The sequence below is a fragment of the Oryx dammah genome, unplaced genomic scaffold (genome assembly GCF_014754425.2).
Source record: "Oryx dammah isolate SB20612 unplaced genomic scaffold, SCBI_Odam_1.1 HiC_scaffold_11229, whole genome shotgun sequence".
Taxonomy (NCBI): Eukaryota; Metazoa; Chordata; class Mammalia; order Artiodactyla; family Bovidae; genus Oryx; species Oryx dammah.
In genome coordinates this window covers 5,275,416-5,289,736 of record NW_024080622.1, presented here as the reverse complement: position 1 = coordinate 5,289,736, position 14,321 = coordinate 5,275,416, and the positions used below count along the sequence as shown (strand labels likewise).

Genomic DNA, 14,321 nt, shown 5'->3' with positions numbered 1-14,321 from the left:
AGCAGAGGCACCCTCACCACAAACCCAAGAGGAGGCACAATTGCCACTTGAGAGGTGGCCCGAGTCCCCTGCCATACTCGAGAGGAGCCCTCTGCCACAAACCCAGACAAGACCCCAACACAACTAGAGAGGAACACCCCTGCACATCACAATGAGAGAGGAGTCCCCTAAGACATCACAACTAGAGAAGAGCACCCCACCACAACTAGAGAGGCACCCACACACTGCAACTAGATTGTAGCCCACCAGTGCACAGCAGCTAGAAAAAGCCCCCACACTACAACTAGAGAGAAACCCCCCACCACAACTAGAGAGGAGCACCCCTGCACATTGCAATGAGAGAGGAGTCCCTTCAGACATCACAACTAGAGAAGCGTCCCCCACCACAACTAGAGAGGAGCCCCCTGGACATAGCGCATAGGGAAGAGCCCCTGCACAGCAAATAAAGAGGAGTCTCCCACCACAACTAAAGAGGAGCCCCCCCCCCAATGGAATCTGAGAGGAGCTCCCTGCTGCAACTTGAGAGGAGTCCCAAGCCAGAACAGAAATTGGAGAGGAGCCTCCCACCACAACTAGAGAGGAACCCACCTGCCAAAACTTGAGAGTGTCCCCCTGCCCCAATAAGAGAGGACCTCCCTCCCCAACATTGCACTTAGGATCTTCTCCAATGTAAATAGGGATGAGCCACCTGCCACAATTCAAGTGGAGCCCCCTACCACAACTAGAGAGTAGGCCCCAAGCTAAAACTAGAGAGTAGCCCCCCTGAACACTGTTACTAGAGAGGAGCACACCCACACATTGCAATTAGACAGAAGCCCCCTGCCACAACTAGAGAGGAACCCTGCATGCCACAACTAAAGAGGAGGCCCACTGCCACATCATGAGAGTAGCCTCTTGCTCATCACAACTGGAGAGGAGTACCCCAGCACATTGCTACCAGAGAGGATCCCCCTCACGACAATTTGACAGGAGCACTCCACTGCAAATCCAGAGGTGCCCCCCACACACTGCAATTAGAGAAAAGCCCCCCTCCCCAACAAGAGAGGCCCACCCACCACAACTAAGAAATGACCCCCAGTGCAACTAGAGAGGAGCCCCATGCCACAGCTAGAGTAGCCACTTGCACATCGCAACTAGACAGGAGCCACCGTGGCCACAATGACAGAGGAGCCCCTCGCCAAAACTGGAGAGAACCCCCCACCACAAGTAGAGAGGATTCCCCTGGGACATTGCACCTAGAGAGGAGCCCCTCTGCTGCAAATGCAGATGAGGTCCCTGGCATAACATGAGATGAGCCACCACACAACGAGAGAGGAGCAACCCCATGAAAACTAGTGAGGATCCCCCGTGCCAAAAGTAGAGAGGATCCCCAACGCTGAGACCCCGCCACGCTGCCTCGCCTAGAGGAGGCACCACCGCAACTCAAGAGGAGCCCTGAGTCCTCTGCTGCAACTCGTGTGGAGCCCTCTACTGCAACTTGAGAGAAGCCCCATGCCAAACGAGAGAGGAGCACAAGTGTAGAACTGGATAGGGTCCCCCGGCACAACTAGAGAGGAGCTGCCGGGACAGCGGACCTAAGGAGGATCCCATTCACCGCAAATAGAGACAAGCCCGCTGCTGCAACTCGAGTGGAGCCCCCCACAACTAGAGAGGCGCAACCTCTCCACATAGAGAGTAGACCCCAAGATACAACTGGAGAGTAGCCCCCAACACTGCCACTAGAGAGGAGGATACCTGCACATCGCAATTAGGCAGAAGCCCCCTGCTGCAAGTAGAGAAGAGCCCCCCACACCACAACTAAAGAGGAGGCCCCCAGCCACAACTAGAGAGTAGCCTGCACATCGCAACTAGAGAGGAGCCCTCCCCCCGCCCCGCCCACAACCTAACAACTAGAGTGGAGACAGCCCCCGCCCCCGCCAACAACTAGAGAGGAGCCCGCACACTGCAACGTGAGAGGAGGCCTATGACGCAATTCCAGAGAAGCCCACAGCCACAATGAGAGAGGAGCCCACGTGCCAAAACTGGAGAATGTCACCCCGCCACAACTAGAAAGGAACCCCCAGCACGTCGCACCTAGAGAAGATCACCTCTGCCGCAAACAGGAGTCTTCAGTCGCAACTTGAGTGGAGCCTCCCATCACAAATACACAGGAGCAACCTCAGCACAACTCGAGAGTAGAACCCAAGCTGCAACTAGAGAGTAGCCCCCATGAACATCGTTACTAGAGAGGAGCACACCCACACATCACAATTAGACAGAAGCCCCCTGCCACAACTAGAGAGGAGCCCTCCACACCACAACTAAAGAGAAGGCCCCCTGCCACAAATAGAGAGTAGCTTCCTGCACATTGCAACTGGGAAGGAGTGCCCCTGCACATCCCTACCAGAGAGGAACCCCTCACAATTCAAGAGGTGCCCCCCACACACTGCAACTAGAGAAGAGCCCCCTCAGAGAGGAGCCTTCATACCACAACTAGAAAGGAACTCACCCACCACAACAAAGTGTTGATCCCCACACCAACAGGAGAGGAGCCCCATAGTGCAGCTAGAGTAACCACTCGCACATCGTAACTAGACAGGAGCCACCCTGCACATCGCTGCTAGAGAGGAGTCACCCCAAGACAACTCAAAAGGAGGCCCTACCACAACTCAGGAGGAGCCCCGAATCCCTCCATAACTTGAGAGAAACCCCTAGTCCCCCGCTGCAACTTGAGAGGAACCCCAAGAACCCTGCCGCAACTCGAGAGGAATCGAAACTCTGGCGCAACTTAAGCCCTTTGCTGTAACATGAGAGGAGACCCCGGCCACAAAGACAGAGGAGCTCCCCCGTAAGAGCTGGAGAGGATCAGCCCACCATAACTAGAAAGGAGCTCCCAGGACACATCACACCTAGAAAGGAGTCACTGCCGCAAATGGAGACGAGCCCACCGAAGTAACTTGAGAGGAGTGCAGTGAAAAGCCCACCTGGACACATGTAGAAAGGAAGCCCCTGCACATCACAACTAGAGAGGAGCCCCCCGCCATTATTAGAGATAGGGGCGCGCGCCGGCGGCAGGTGGAGATGAGCTGACAAACTGCAACTAGAGAGGAGCTCCCCCTTCCCTGCATACTGCAACTAGACAGGATTTCCCATGCCACAACTAGAGAGGACCCCCCAGGCACAACACAACTAGAGAGGATTTGATTTCTGTTGGACTCTTCTGCCCATAGGGATTTTCCAGGCAAGAATATTGGAGTGGGTTGCCATGCCCTCCTTCAGGGGAACTTCCCAACCTAGGAATCCAACCAGGGTCCCCTGCATTGAAGGTGAGATTCCTTACCAGCTGAGCTACCAGGGAAGTCCCAAACAGTACCCTAAATAACAGTAATCTCTAAAGTAGTAAATTCAGTTTAAGTAAAACAACATAAAATATTCATAATTGGTTGAAGTCTCTTCCCTTGAAAGTTTTGTAACAATCAAGAATTCTATTATAATTCAACAGTTGATAGTTACTTATTTTAAATAGTAACTATCCTATTATAAAAGCAACATATATTTTCAAGTAAATAAATATATTAAACACAAAACATTTAAAACTAAGAAACTTAGGAAAAAAGGGTTAGAATGTCTCATTTTCAACTATGTGATTTATTTCTTGAAGTTAGCTTATGGTTACATATCATACTTCTAGGGTATTCATTTCATTCCATACTAAAAAATTTCATTCAGCATACATTCACACAATGTTTATTTTGTGACATATTCATGAAATTTATGGATATATGGCAGGGACTGAATTATTTTTGAAATAAGGGGGTACATAGATGCCAGGCATTGACTTAAGATAAATGCTATTCTCATTTGAAGGGAGGACCAAAGACTAAAAAACCTGCTTTATTGATTCCAAAACTACAATCAAATACAGAATTCCTAACTCTCATGTTAAATGCTTCTTCTAGTCCATGCTTCCTAAATCATACTTAAATTACCATTAAAAAAAACTTTTTTGTATTATTTGCATGATGCTTTTTGTGTTCTTAATGAAATTCTAATTTTAAAAATAATAAATGTTCTCTAACCTAATGAACTTGAACTTATTTCTTTATAGAAATATTTTACTGCAAAGTGAGCCTAAAATAACAGTTCAATATTTAGAGGGTATAAATAAAAACTGAGCATTTATTTTCTTCTACTTTCCTGGTTTTCAGACAATTATAAAGAAAAGATGTCAAGCCCAATGTCGCTTAAATTAAAACTGAAATATACTACATTAAGCTATTTATTTACTAGAAATTAATTAAGTCATTTTTATTAAGGTACTTTATGACAGGCTATACAGTCAGCAAAAACAAAATCGGGAGCTGACTGTGGCTCAGATCATGAACTCCTTGTTGCCAAATTCAGACTGAAATTGAAGAAAGTAGGGAAATCCACTAGACCATTCAGGTATGACCTAAATCAAATCCCTTATGATTATACAGTGGGAGTGAGAGATAGATTTAAGGGACTAGATCTGATAGACAGAGTACCTGATGAACTACGGATGGAGGTTCGTGACAATGTACAGGAGACAGGGATCAAGACCATCCCCATGGAAAAAAAATGCAAAAAAGCAAAATGGCTGTCTGGGGAGGCCTTACAAATAACTGTGAAAAGAAGAGAAGCGAAAGGCAAAGGAGAAAAGGAAAGATATAACCATCTGAATGCAGAGTTCCAAAGAATAGCAAGAAGAGAGAAGAAAGCCTTCCTCAGAGATCAATGCAGAGAAATAAAGGAAAACAATAGAATGGAAAAGACTAGAGATCTCTTCATGAAAATTAGAGATACCAAGGGAACATTTCATGCAAAGATGGGCTCAATAAAGGACAGAAATGGTATGGACCTAACAGAAGCAAAAGATATTAAGAAGAGGTGGCAAGAACACACAGAAGAACTGTACGAAAAAGATCTGCACGACCCAGATAATCACGATGGTGTGATCACTCACCTAGAGCCAGACACCCTGGAATGTGAAGTCAAGTGGGCCTTAGAAAGCATCACTACGAACAAAGTTAGTGGAGGTGATGGAATTCCAGTGGAGCTATTTCAAGTCCTTAAAGATGATGCTGTGAAAGTGCTGCATTCAATATGGCAGCAAATTTGGAAAACTCAGGAGTGGCCACAGGACTGGAAAAGGTCAGTTTTCATTCCAATCCTAAAGAATGTTCAAACTACCGCACAATTGCACTCATCTCACACACTTCCCTGGTGGCTCAGATGGTAAAGTGTCTGCCTACAATGCAGGAGACGTGGGTTCAATCTCTGGGTTGGGAAGATCTCCTGGAGAAAGAAATGGCAACCCACTCCAGTATTCTTGCCTGGAAAATCCCATGGACGGAGGAGCCTGGTAGGCTATAGTCCATGGGGTCACAAAGAGTTGGACAGACTGAGTGAGTTCACTTTCACACAGTAGTAAAGTAATGCTCAAAATTCTCCAAGCCAGGCATCAGCAATACATGAACCATGAACTTCCAGATGTTCAACCTGGTTTTAGAAAAGGCAGAGGAACCAGAGATCAAATTGCCAACATCCATTGGATCATCGAAAAAGCAACAGTTCCAGAAAAATATCTATTTCTGCTTTATTGACTATGCCAAAGCCTTTGACTGTGGGGATCACAATAAATTGGAAGATTCTGAAAGAGATGGGAATACCAGACCACCTGACCTGCGTCTTGAGAAACCTATATGCAGGTCAGGAAGCAACAGTTAGAACTGGACATGGAACAACAGACTGGTTCCAAATAGGAAAAGGAGTATGTCAAGGATGTATATTGTTACCCTGCTTATTTAATCTATATGCAGAGTACACCATGAGAAACACTGGGCTGGAATTAGCACAAGCTGGAATCAAGATTGCCAGGAGAAATATCAACCACCTCAGATATGCAGATGACACCACCCTTATGGCAGAAAGAAAAGAGGAACTAAAAAGCCTCTTGATGAAAGAGAGGACAGTGAAAAAGTTGGCTTAAAGCTCAACATTCAGAAAACTAAGATCATGGCATCTGGTCCCATCACTTAATGGCAAATAGATGGGGAAACAGTGTCAGACTTTATTTTTTTGGGCTCCAAAATCACTGCAGATGGTGACTGCAGCCATGAAATTAAAAGACGCTTTTTCCTTGGAAGGAAAATTATGACCAACCTAGATAGGATATTGAAAAGCAGAGATACTACTTTGCCAGTGAAGGTCCATCTAGTCAAGGCTGTGGTTTTACCAGTGGTCGTGTATGGATGTGAGAGTTGGACTGTGAAGAAAGCTGAGCGCCGAAGAATTGATGCTTTTGAACTGTGGTGTTGGAGAAGACTCTTGAGAGCCCCTTGGACTGCAAGGAGATCCAACCAGTCCATTCTAAAGGAGGTCAGTCCTGGGTGTTCATTGGAAGGACTGATGCTGAAACTCCAATACTTTGCCCACCTCATGCGAAGGGTTGACTCATTGGAAAAGACCCTGATGCTGGGAGGGATTGGGGGCAGGATGAGAAGGGGATGACAGAGAATGAGATGGTTGGATGACATCACCGACTCGATGCACATGAGTTTGGGTGAACTCCAGGAGTTGGTGATGGACAAGGAAGCCTGGCGTGCAGCAACTCATGGGGTTGCAAAGAGTCGGAGACGACTGAGCGACTGAACTGAACTGATGACAGGCTAAGCACATTCCTGAAATAACTTTAATAAGAAGAGACCAGAAAGCTAATATAATTTCTCTTTATGAAATGACATGCTATGCTTAAACTCAGGAATAAGTGTATCAATGTTTCCAAATAATTTAAATACAGAGATGCATTAGAAAAGATTTCTAGGTATCCACTAAAAGAATATTTAAATAATATGTGAGGAAACACAGGAGATTGGAACTTTACTAATGATATATACAAATAATACACTGTGTCTATAGAGTTTCATATAAGGTAGAAAAAGTTCAAAAGATGTATTATTGGGCATAAAAAAAAAACTTATGAACCAAATCTTTTTATGATATTCTTTAAAATAATCCCACTTATAGACTTTAATAACAATAACTGCAAGGTCCCAAAGGCTCTGTAGCTTACCAATACTTTTTTAAAAGTTTATTCTTTAATTGGAAGAAAATTGCTTTACAATGTTTTCTTGGTTTCTGCCGAATAATAATGCAATTCAGCCATAATTATACACATATCATCTCCCTAAGAATTACTTTCTAATAAATAATTCAGTTGTTTTTAAAAAAATGTCAAATATATGTATTTCTTCGGTAACTCTTGAAAAATATTCAAAATACATAAAACTTCAGGATGTTCCTAAAAGCAATGCTTTAGAGTACCTTTTAATTCACAGCATTTCAAATGATCTCTTAAAACAGCGGGGACTCTCCACTTAAAAATGAATTAGCACAATGATTTCCTTAACTGATGGGGTGGAATAATTTCCCCATTATTGCCAGACTACATTAGAGGAAAAAAGTTTTTTGTCTCAGAAATATGCCTAAAAACTAAAAGCATTGCACAGATGGCATCAGATAAGAAATTTGTTTTCCCTAAATTACATATTTTCGGGGTAATTTTGATTTCATTTCTCCGTTATAAAATAATAATTTGTTCAAGTGTGCTTTCTTGTCTAATTTGAAAAAAAAGAAGTGTCAGTAAAAATATTTGTCTCACAGTCTGTTACAACTAGAGTCAATCTACTTTGTAAGCACTGAATAGAATACAAATTGGCCCCAAAGAGTGTGTACAACACAAGACTTTGTATTTATTACTCAGGGCTACACTTATAATTTGTACTTGTGTACAATTTTATATTTGCAAATAAAGAGTATTTTCCAAATTCACTCCTTATTTGAAACCCAGATAACCATGATCCAACACTGAAAACAGTTCACAGTTGAAAAATTTACAAATGTCAAACTGGATTAAAAAATGAATTCTATTCACAGTTCTAAGTTTACATGTCAAAGTTAACATATCCAAATAATACTTCTCTGTAAGGGAATGACAACTCAAATGAATGTACTCCAAATAGTAGACACAGAATCCACAATTAATCCCCCTAAATCATACCCAAACATTTGTTACCTAATCTACAAAATAAGACTAGATCAAATAATTTATAAACTTCCTTTAAATTCTAACTTTTGGGGGATAATGGGATCAAACAACAGCTATGTTTAGTTTTTATGTGACTTTGCAAGTCACTTGTTTTTAACCTCTCAGAAAAGATGTTATTTAAAATATCTTAGCAAAGAAATTATTTCCTACAAGTCTTATGAAGTTTATTGAAAAATCTTCTTTAGTAACTTTGATGGGTTAAAAAATGCTCCACAAAAAGTCAGAACTTGAAACCTGTAAATATGACCTTATATGGAAAGAGTCTTTGCAGACATAATTAAGTTAAAGATCTAGACATGCAATTATCCTGAATTAGGATGGGCTTTAAATCCAAAGAGAAAGAACTGTCATTATAAGAGAAGGAAGACAGAGAGGAAGGCCATGTGAAGACAGAGGCAGATACTGGAGTAATCCATCTATAAACCAAGGAATACCATGGACTGCAGAAAGCGAGAGAGGCATGGAATGGATTCTCTTTTGGAGCCTCCAAAAGCAGCTAACACTGGTGACATGTTAATTTTAGGCATCTAGCCTCCAGATCTGTGAAAGTTTTTTTAAGCCACCAAATTAGTGGTAATCTGTTATGGCCGCCATAGGAAACTAATACAGTAACATATTTCAGAAAGAAAACCCAATTTAAAAGGTATTATCATCAACACAATTTATCTTTGGCCATCATATGCTTCACATTAGGAACAGTGAAAGGACACCATCATTTCTAGATTTTAAACAAAAATCCACAACTTGATTCCTAGATAAACACAGAAGAGCCTCTATTTTACATTTACTTATCTGAGTCTATTTTACTTAGGATTGAAATTATATTTACTAAAATGTTAAACAACTTCTCAATCAACAATATTACCTAATTGCAAATATTTTAAAAGACTTTGCTAATTTTTCTGAAGAGAATTAATAAATAAGTTTTAGTATTATAAAGCATGCTCAGTTTTCTTAAACCTGTATATAAAAAGCTTCTAAGCTTTCTGAGTGGCAAACAGTGTTAAAGAAATATGATAGCTATAAATAATTTTATTTTTCCCATTTTTATGCAAGCTTATGGAGAAAGTCTTAAATTTTCTTCAGTTCTTTACCATTTAACTTCCTCAGGTTTATATATATACATATATATAAACATATATATATATACACATACATATATATGTATGTGTGTGTATTTAAAATACATATTTTAAATACATATTTAAATATGCATATTTAAAATACATATTTCAGATAGTTAAAACAAAAAATCTGATGTGATCTGAGGGTCCCCATAGTGTCTAAAAGAAATTCCAAAATTTCTTAGTTTTCATTATAGAAATAGTCTAAATAATAAGTCTGTTTTTAGAGTTCAAGATATCCCTGATATTACCACATGAACCTCTGAATGTCTTGACTATTAGGCCATTGAAAAGTCTTGTTCAGAAAGATATAAAAGGTTAGGAAGTTCACAATTGCATAGCAACCCAGCTCACAAACAAGTCTGGATGTGGGTGGCAGAGGTATATTAAGCCTATAAATAACATAGGGTAAAATGAAGTAACGAAATTCTAGCAGCTTCTGAGGTACTGTAACAGTAAATAAACATATGAAAAACATTAAATTCCAGAAAATCGACTTTGATTTTAATGAGTCAGCAATACTCCAACCAGCAAATATATAGACTGGAACTAACAAATATTTCACAATTTCATATCTTTGAAAAACTCTTTTCCACACATAGAATGTATAGTGTCTATTATCTGCTAGCAGGTATTTATGAGCATAAGTAAATTTCCAAACTAAAAATACAGAGACTAAAGTTATCACAAAAAACTGAATTCTCCGTTTCCAAACTAAGCAAAGAAAAGCCCTGATTTTGTTAAGAGACAGCAGGTGAGGAAAGGAAAAAAAGAGAGTAAAAGAGAAAAAGTAGAACAGCTGAGGAAAGTGTAGACAGGCTTCATGACTACTCCGGTCACCAATAACAATTCCACCATTAACTGCCACAAAAGCACAGAATAGAAACATGAGAAGAATGTATGGCCAAGTCAAAAGTAAAAGCATACTCAAGTTCTTAAAGGACGTGGAATAAGCCAAAAGAAACTGAAGAATTTTCCTGAATTCTGAAAATGGTCCTTTAATAGGGGCAGGCCTCTCTTCTTTCTTCTTCTGTAGCTCAGTTTTCCAAGCTTCAGTTAACTTTTGTGCAATGACATTTCCTGCACAGAAGATAGCCCAGATGATATTTGTTTGACGAAACATGAAGCCACAAAATCCAAGCAAGGCTGAAGTTTTATGATTTCCGTAAAGACACATCAAGTAGGCAAAAAGAGTAAAAAACATGGATCCTGCTTCTGTATAATAAAGGAAGTTAAAAAAATAGAGTGTGGGAAATATTGCTAATGTTAATGTTGACAAAATCCTCTGGATACATGAGGAAGCCTATGAAAAGAGAAAACACAGTTCACAATAAAACCAATAGGCTATTTCTGCAGAGCTAAGGGAGAGATTTACTAAGGGAAAAAACCAAACAAACCAAAAACTGCCTGAGTTCTACATAAATAAAATTATTCAATATTAATCTTTGGAAAAATACAGTATATATTTATGAGGGAACTTTTGATACTTTTTAGTTACACCTAGCAATTTGGAAGCCAATAAAACAATACATATGTGTGTCAAAGCTTCTACTGCCTATTAGACTGAATCATTCAACAAATAGTTAAGGAGTTACTGTGGGCAAGACTATGAACTCAATTCTATAGAGAACATGGAGATGAATGGGGCACAGTGCAAGTGGTTCCATTTCAGTGAGCCTTCCGTAAGCATTCACTTGGCCATCATCACCAATTTCTAGTGCAGTTTCAAAACTCTGCACCAGAGAGAATTTAAATACGTATATAGCATTTATACCACCACACACAATGATCTTACTATTCTGTGATGAAATTACAGGGATCTTCCTGAAAATAGTGGGGCTCATCTAAAGTTAAACATCTTCTTTTGGCCTGATAATCTATTTCAGAATTGGAAAGTACTCTTATTTCCTTGAATTCTATCTTCCAGTTAATCTAAATCACCAAGCCAGATCATGCCATTCCTTTGATTAAAATTAAGGGCTTTCCATCACCTACTAGGTAAAATTTAGAATACTTTCCATGACATAAAAAGGATATTCATGACTTCTCTCCTACCTACTTCTGTAGCCTCACATCCCTGTACTTTATAATCTTATAGTTACAAATAGCAATTTCCTGTATCTTGTTGCTCCATGTCTTTCTACAATTCCTTATGTTATTTCTGTCAGAATTCATTCCTATTCTACAGCCCTATCCGTCATCAAGATTCAGATCAGGTATGATCTTCCTGATATGTGAAGTCTTACCCAATGCAACCAACAGCTTTCCTTCCCAGTCAGGCTGAAACAAGTGCTCTTCTGCTCCTTCTCTGTATTTCTGTAGTGTTTTACAGCTATCGTTATCCCACAATTTATACTACTGGAATCATTTAAGTTAAAACTATTATAGTTAATATTTACTGATTCCTTACTAACATCTGGCAATATTCTAGGGACTTCCCATTTATTAAGCTCTTTTATGCTCCAGGATAGTCCTGTGAGGTTGAGTCTATATTTTCCCCATTTAACAAATGAAAACATGGAGTCACTAAGGGGTAACCTGCCCAAAGTAACACAATTAGTAAGTGGATAAAATTCAAACCCACATAATTCATCTCCAGGGTCTGCATTCTTAAATCATAACAAACTGCACAGGTAACATCTGTTCCCCCTAATGAAGACATAAGTTTTATAAGAAAAAGACTGCTTCACTTACCTCTGTAGTCTCAGTGCTTAACACACAGAATAAGCTCAATAAATATTTACTGAACTGACTTAATTCATGGAAATTTATATATTTTATAAATAAATTATTTTTCAAATATTTAAACACAAACATCTTTTAAAATGGGGGTAGAAGACTTGCTTTAACTTTACAAAATATATACAAATATTGTTAAAAACATTTTCCACAAAATTTCATAAAATAAATTCACCATAATTGTGGACCTTCCTGTACATAAACTTAAATTATTCTGGAAACAAACCTTGTGTCTGGGTTGCACTTTGCGGAGAAGCAAGTATAGTAAATAGAAGTTGCCAACACTGAAGAGAAGGTTAACAAATCGGAGCATTCCAATGGAGCAGACGACATGTTCTGACCATCCAAAGATCCAACTGGCAGGTTTGACCACTCCAACTGACAGCAGGTATAAGCCAGGTAATGTAGTAATCATGGGGTCCCACTTAAAAACAAAAGGTCAACAACCAAGCAAAAGCAAGAAACAGATTATATTGATAAGACTGACACAGAAATGTCATCTTTACCAACAATCAGGCATCTCTGGGAAGTTATCCTATGACAGTCAAATGAGTCCTTTTAACATCAGGGCAAATCAGACACTTCCTCTGAAGAAGTCTTCCTTATTGTCTTTGGTATTTGCTTTCTGACTGTTAAAGTATCAGCAACCAGCAGTCAACAACTTAAACTCAGTTTCCAAGACATACTCTTTGGAGGGCCTGTCTTTTGGTGATTAAATTGTAAACGCTACAGTTTTAAAAAGCCTGGAAATACCTGCTGGAACTCTGATGGGTACGAAGAGAAAAATAATGAGATTAAAGCACAGGGTCCATAATGACAACTACAATATACTGAGCCAATACTCTGTATTTAATCCTGTAACAAGCCCTATAATAGATACTGTGTACCATAATTTTCAGATGAGTAATCAGAAACTCAGAAAATTTCCAAGCCACATGAATACTGAACATTAGCACCGAGTTTTAAAACCAGGTTTTTCTATAATTATAAACCATATTTAACCATACTCTACAATGCCTTCCCCCAAAGGATTTTTATATCCATATCTGCATATGCTGCTGCTGTTGTTTAGGCACTAAGTCCTGTCTGACTACTTGTTTCCCCACAGACAGTAAGTAGCCTGGCAGGCTACTCTGCCCATGGGATTTCTTCCCAGGCAAAAATACTAGCCTGGGTTGCCATTTCCAAATACATATTCAAACACTTCACTGATTGACAGTTTATCCAGTTTACAGAAGGTTGTTAAAAACAACAAGGGTGGAACTAACATATCTTGTCACTTCTTAGTGGCTGAAGATACCCCAGCCCCCACGTATCCCACTCTCAAAATACACAGTGAGATGGTTGACAGGTGACCGAATGTGAAATTTTTTTATTTCCTAGGAACAAGCCAACGCCTCTAATTCTGGAACTGGCAAAGAAAAACTAGGATAGCTTTCATTAGTTGCCAAAAAGAGGGGCAATAACTTAGCTCGCCATTAGTTAATCTCCCAGAGGATTTCTTGCTAGGAGACAAATCTGCCATTTATGCACTCATTTAGCAAATATTTTACAGATCTCAGAGAAACAAAAAATTACCCAGTTCCTTTCCTGTTTGGAGTTAAGGGAGCTAAGGATAAAGACGGAGGAAATTAGCGCTGGGGCCAGATCTTCCCTTTCTAGCCAGTGTGAGCGTGCAGACAGGTTGGGGACCCCACCTGCGAGAGAGAGAAATGGCCCTCACAGTAGCGCTGCGCCTGCGGCAGGTGGAAGATCTCGTCCATGTAGGGCTCTCGCAGGGCCCGGCTGAAAGCAGAGAAAAGGAGGCAGGACACTAAAAAAGTACAGCTCAGGGCAGCTGAGAAGTAGTAACCCTCCAGCTGAGCCATTCCTGCCCCCATAGCCAAGAACCTAGGCCCGGAAAATCTGTGCAGAAGTCTCAAGTCCGCAAAGCCGAGTTTGACACTCGGGATCGAAATGGGCGCGCAAAGCGGGACTCGCCGGAGGGATCTGAGCACAGCCGGAAGAAAAAGGATGCCGGGAGAGCGCGGACGCAGAGCTTCCGGAAGGGTCGGGTTTACTATTTCCTGAGTGACGAATTTAGGTAACGGACAGGGCTCTTACTCTGTCAATCACGTTGCACAGGGCGCACTGAGTGGTCAGAGCAACCGGAAGAGGCCGACCTCGGCGATCTGAGGGCCGCTGACTTGAGCAGTTTGATGCTTTGAAATGAAAGTAGTTGCTTTTCCTGAAGATCTTTGTCGGCCTTTTTCCTGCTGTTTCTACCTCTTACCACCAGGAGGTGGCATTTCTCCATGTTTGCAATCCCCAAACTAAAAATTTGTGCATTTCCCCCGCCCTGGTTATTT

The 14,321-nt window shown here is 40.8% G+C and overlaps 1 protein-coding gene across 2 annotated transcripts; it reads right to left on the bottom strand.

Annotated features, from left to right (window-relative positions):
- Positions 1-7,727: 7,727 nt before the first annotated feature.
- LOC120861172 (dol-P-Glc:Glc(2)Man(9)GlcNAc(2)-PP-Dol alpha-1,2-glucosyltransferase) lies at positions 7,728-14,032 on the bottom strand. Of its 2 annotated transcripts, none has more exons than XM_040236825.1 (3): positions 13,671-14,032; positions 12,200-12,397; positions 7,728-10,537 (listed from the first exon to the last, which is right to left on the bottom strand). In XM_040236825.1, the coding sequence occupies exons 1-3, from the start codon at positions 13,851-13,853 to the stop codon at positions 9,482-9,484; spliced, it is 1,437 nt and encodes a 478-aa protein (XP_040092759.1). In that variant the 5' UTR covers positions 13,854-14,032; the 3' UTR covers positions 7,728-9,481. The 2 variants fall into 2 exon arrangements, with proteins under 2 accessions (XP_040092759.1, XP_040092760.1); XM_040236826.1 differs by having other exon boundaries at positions 13,697-13,985.
- Positions 14,033-14,321: the final 289 nt, after the last annotated feature.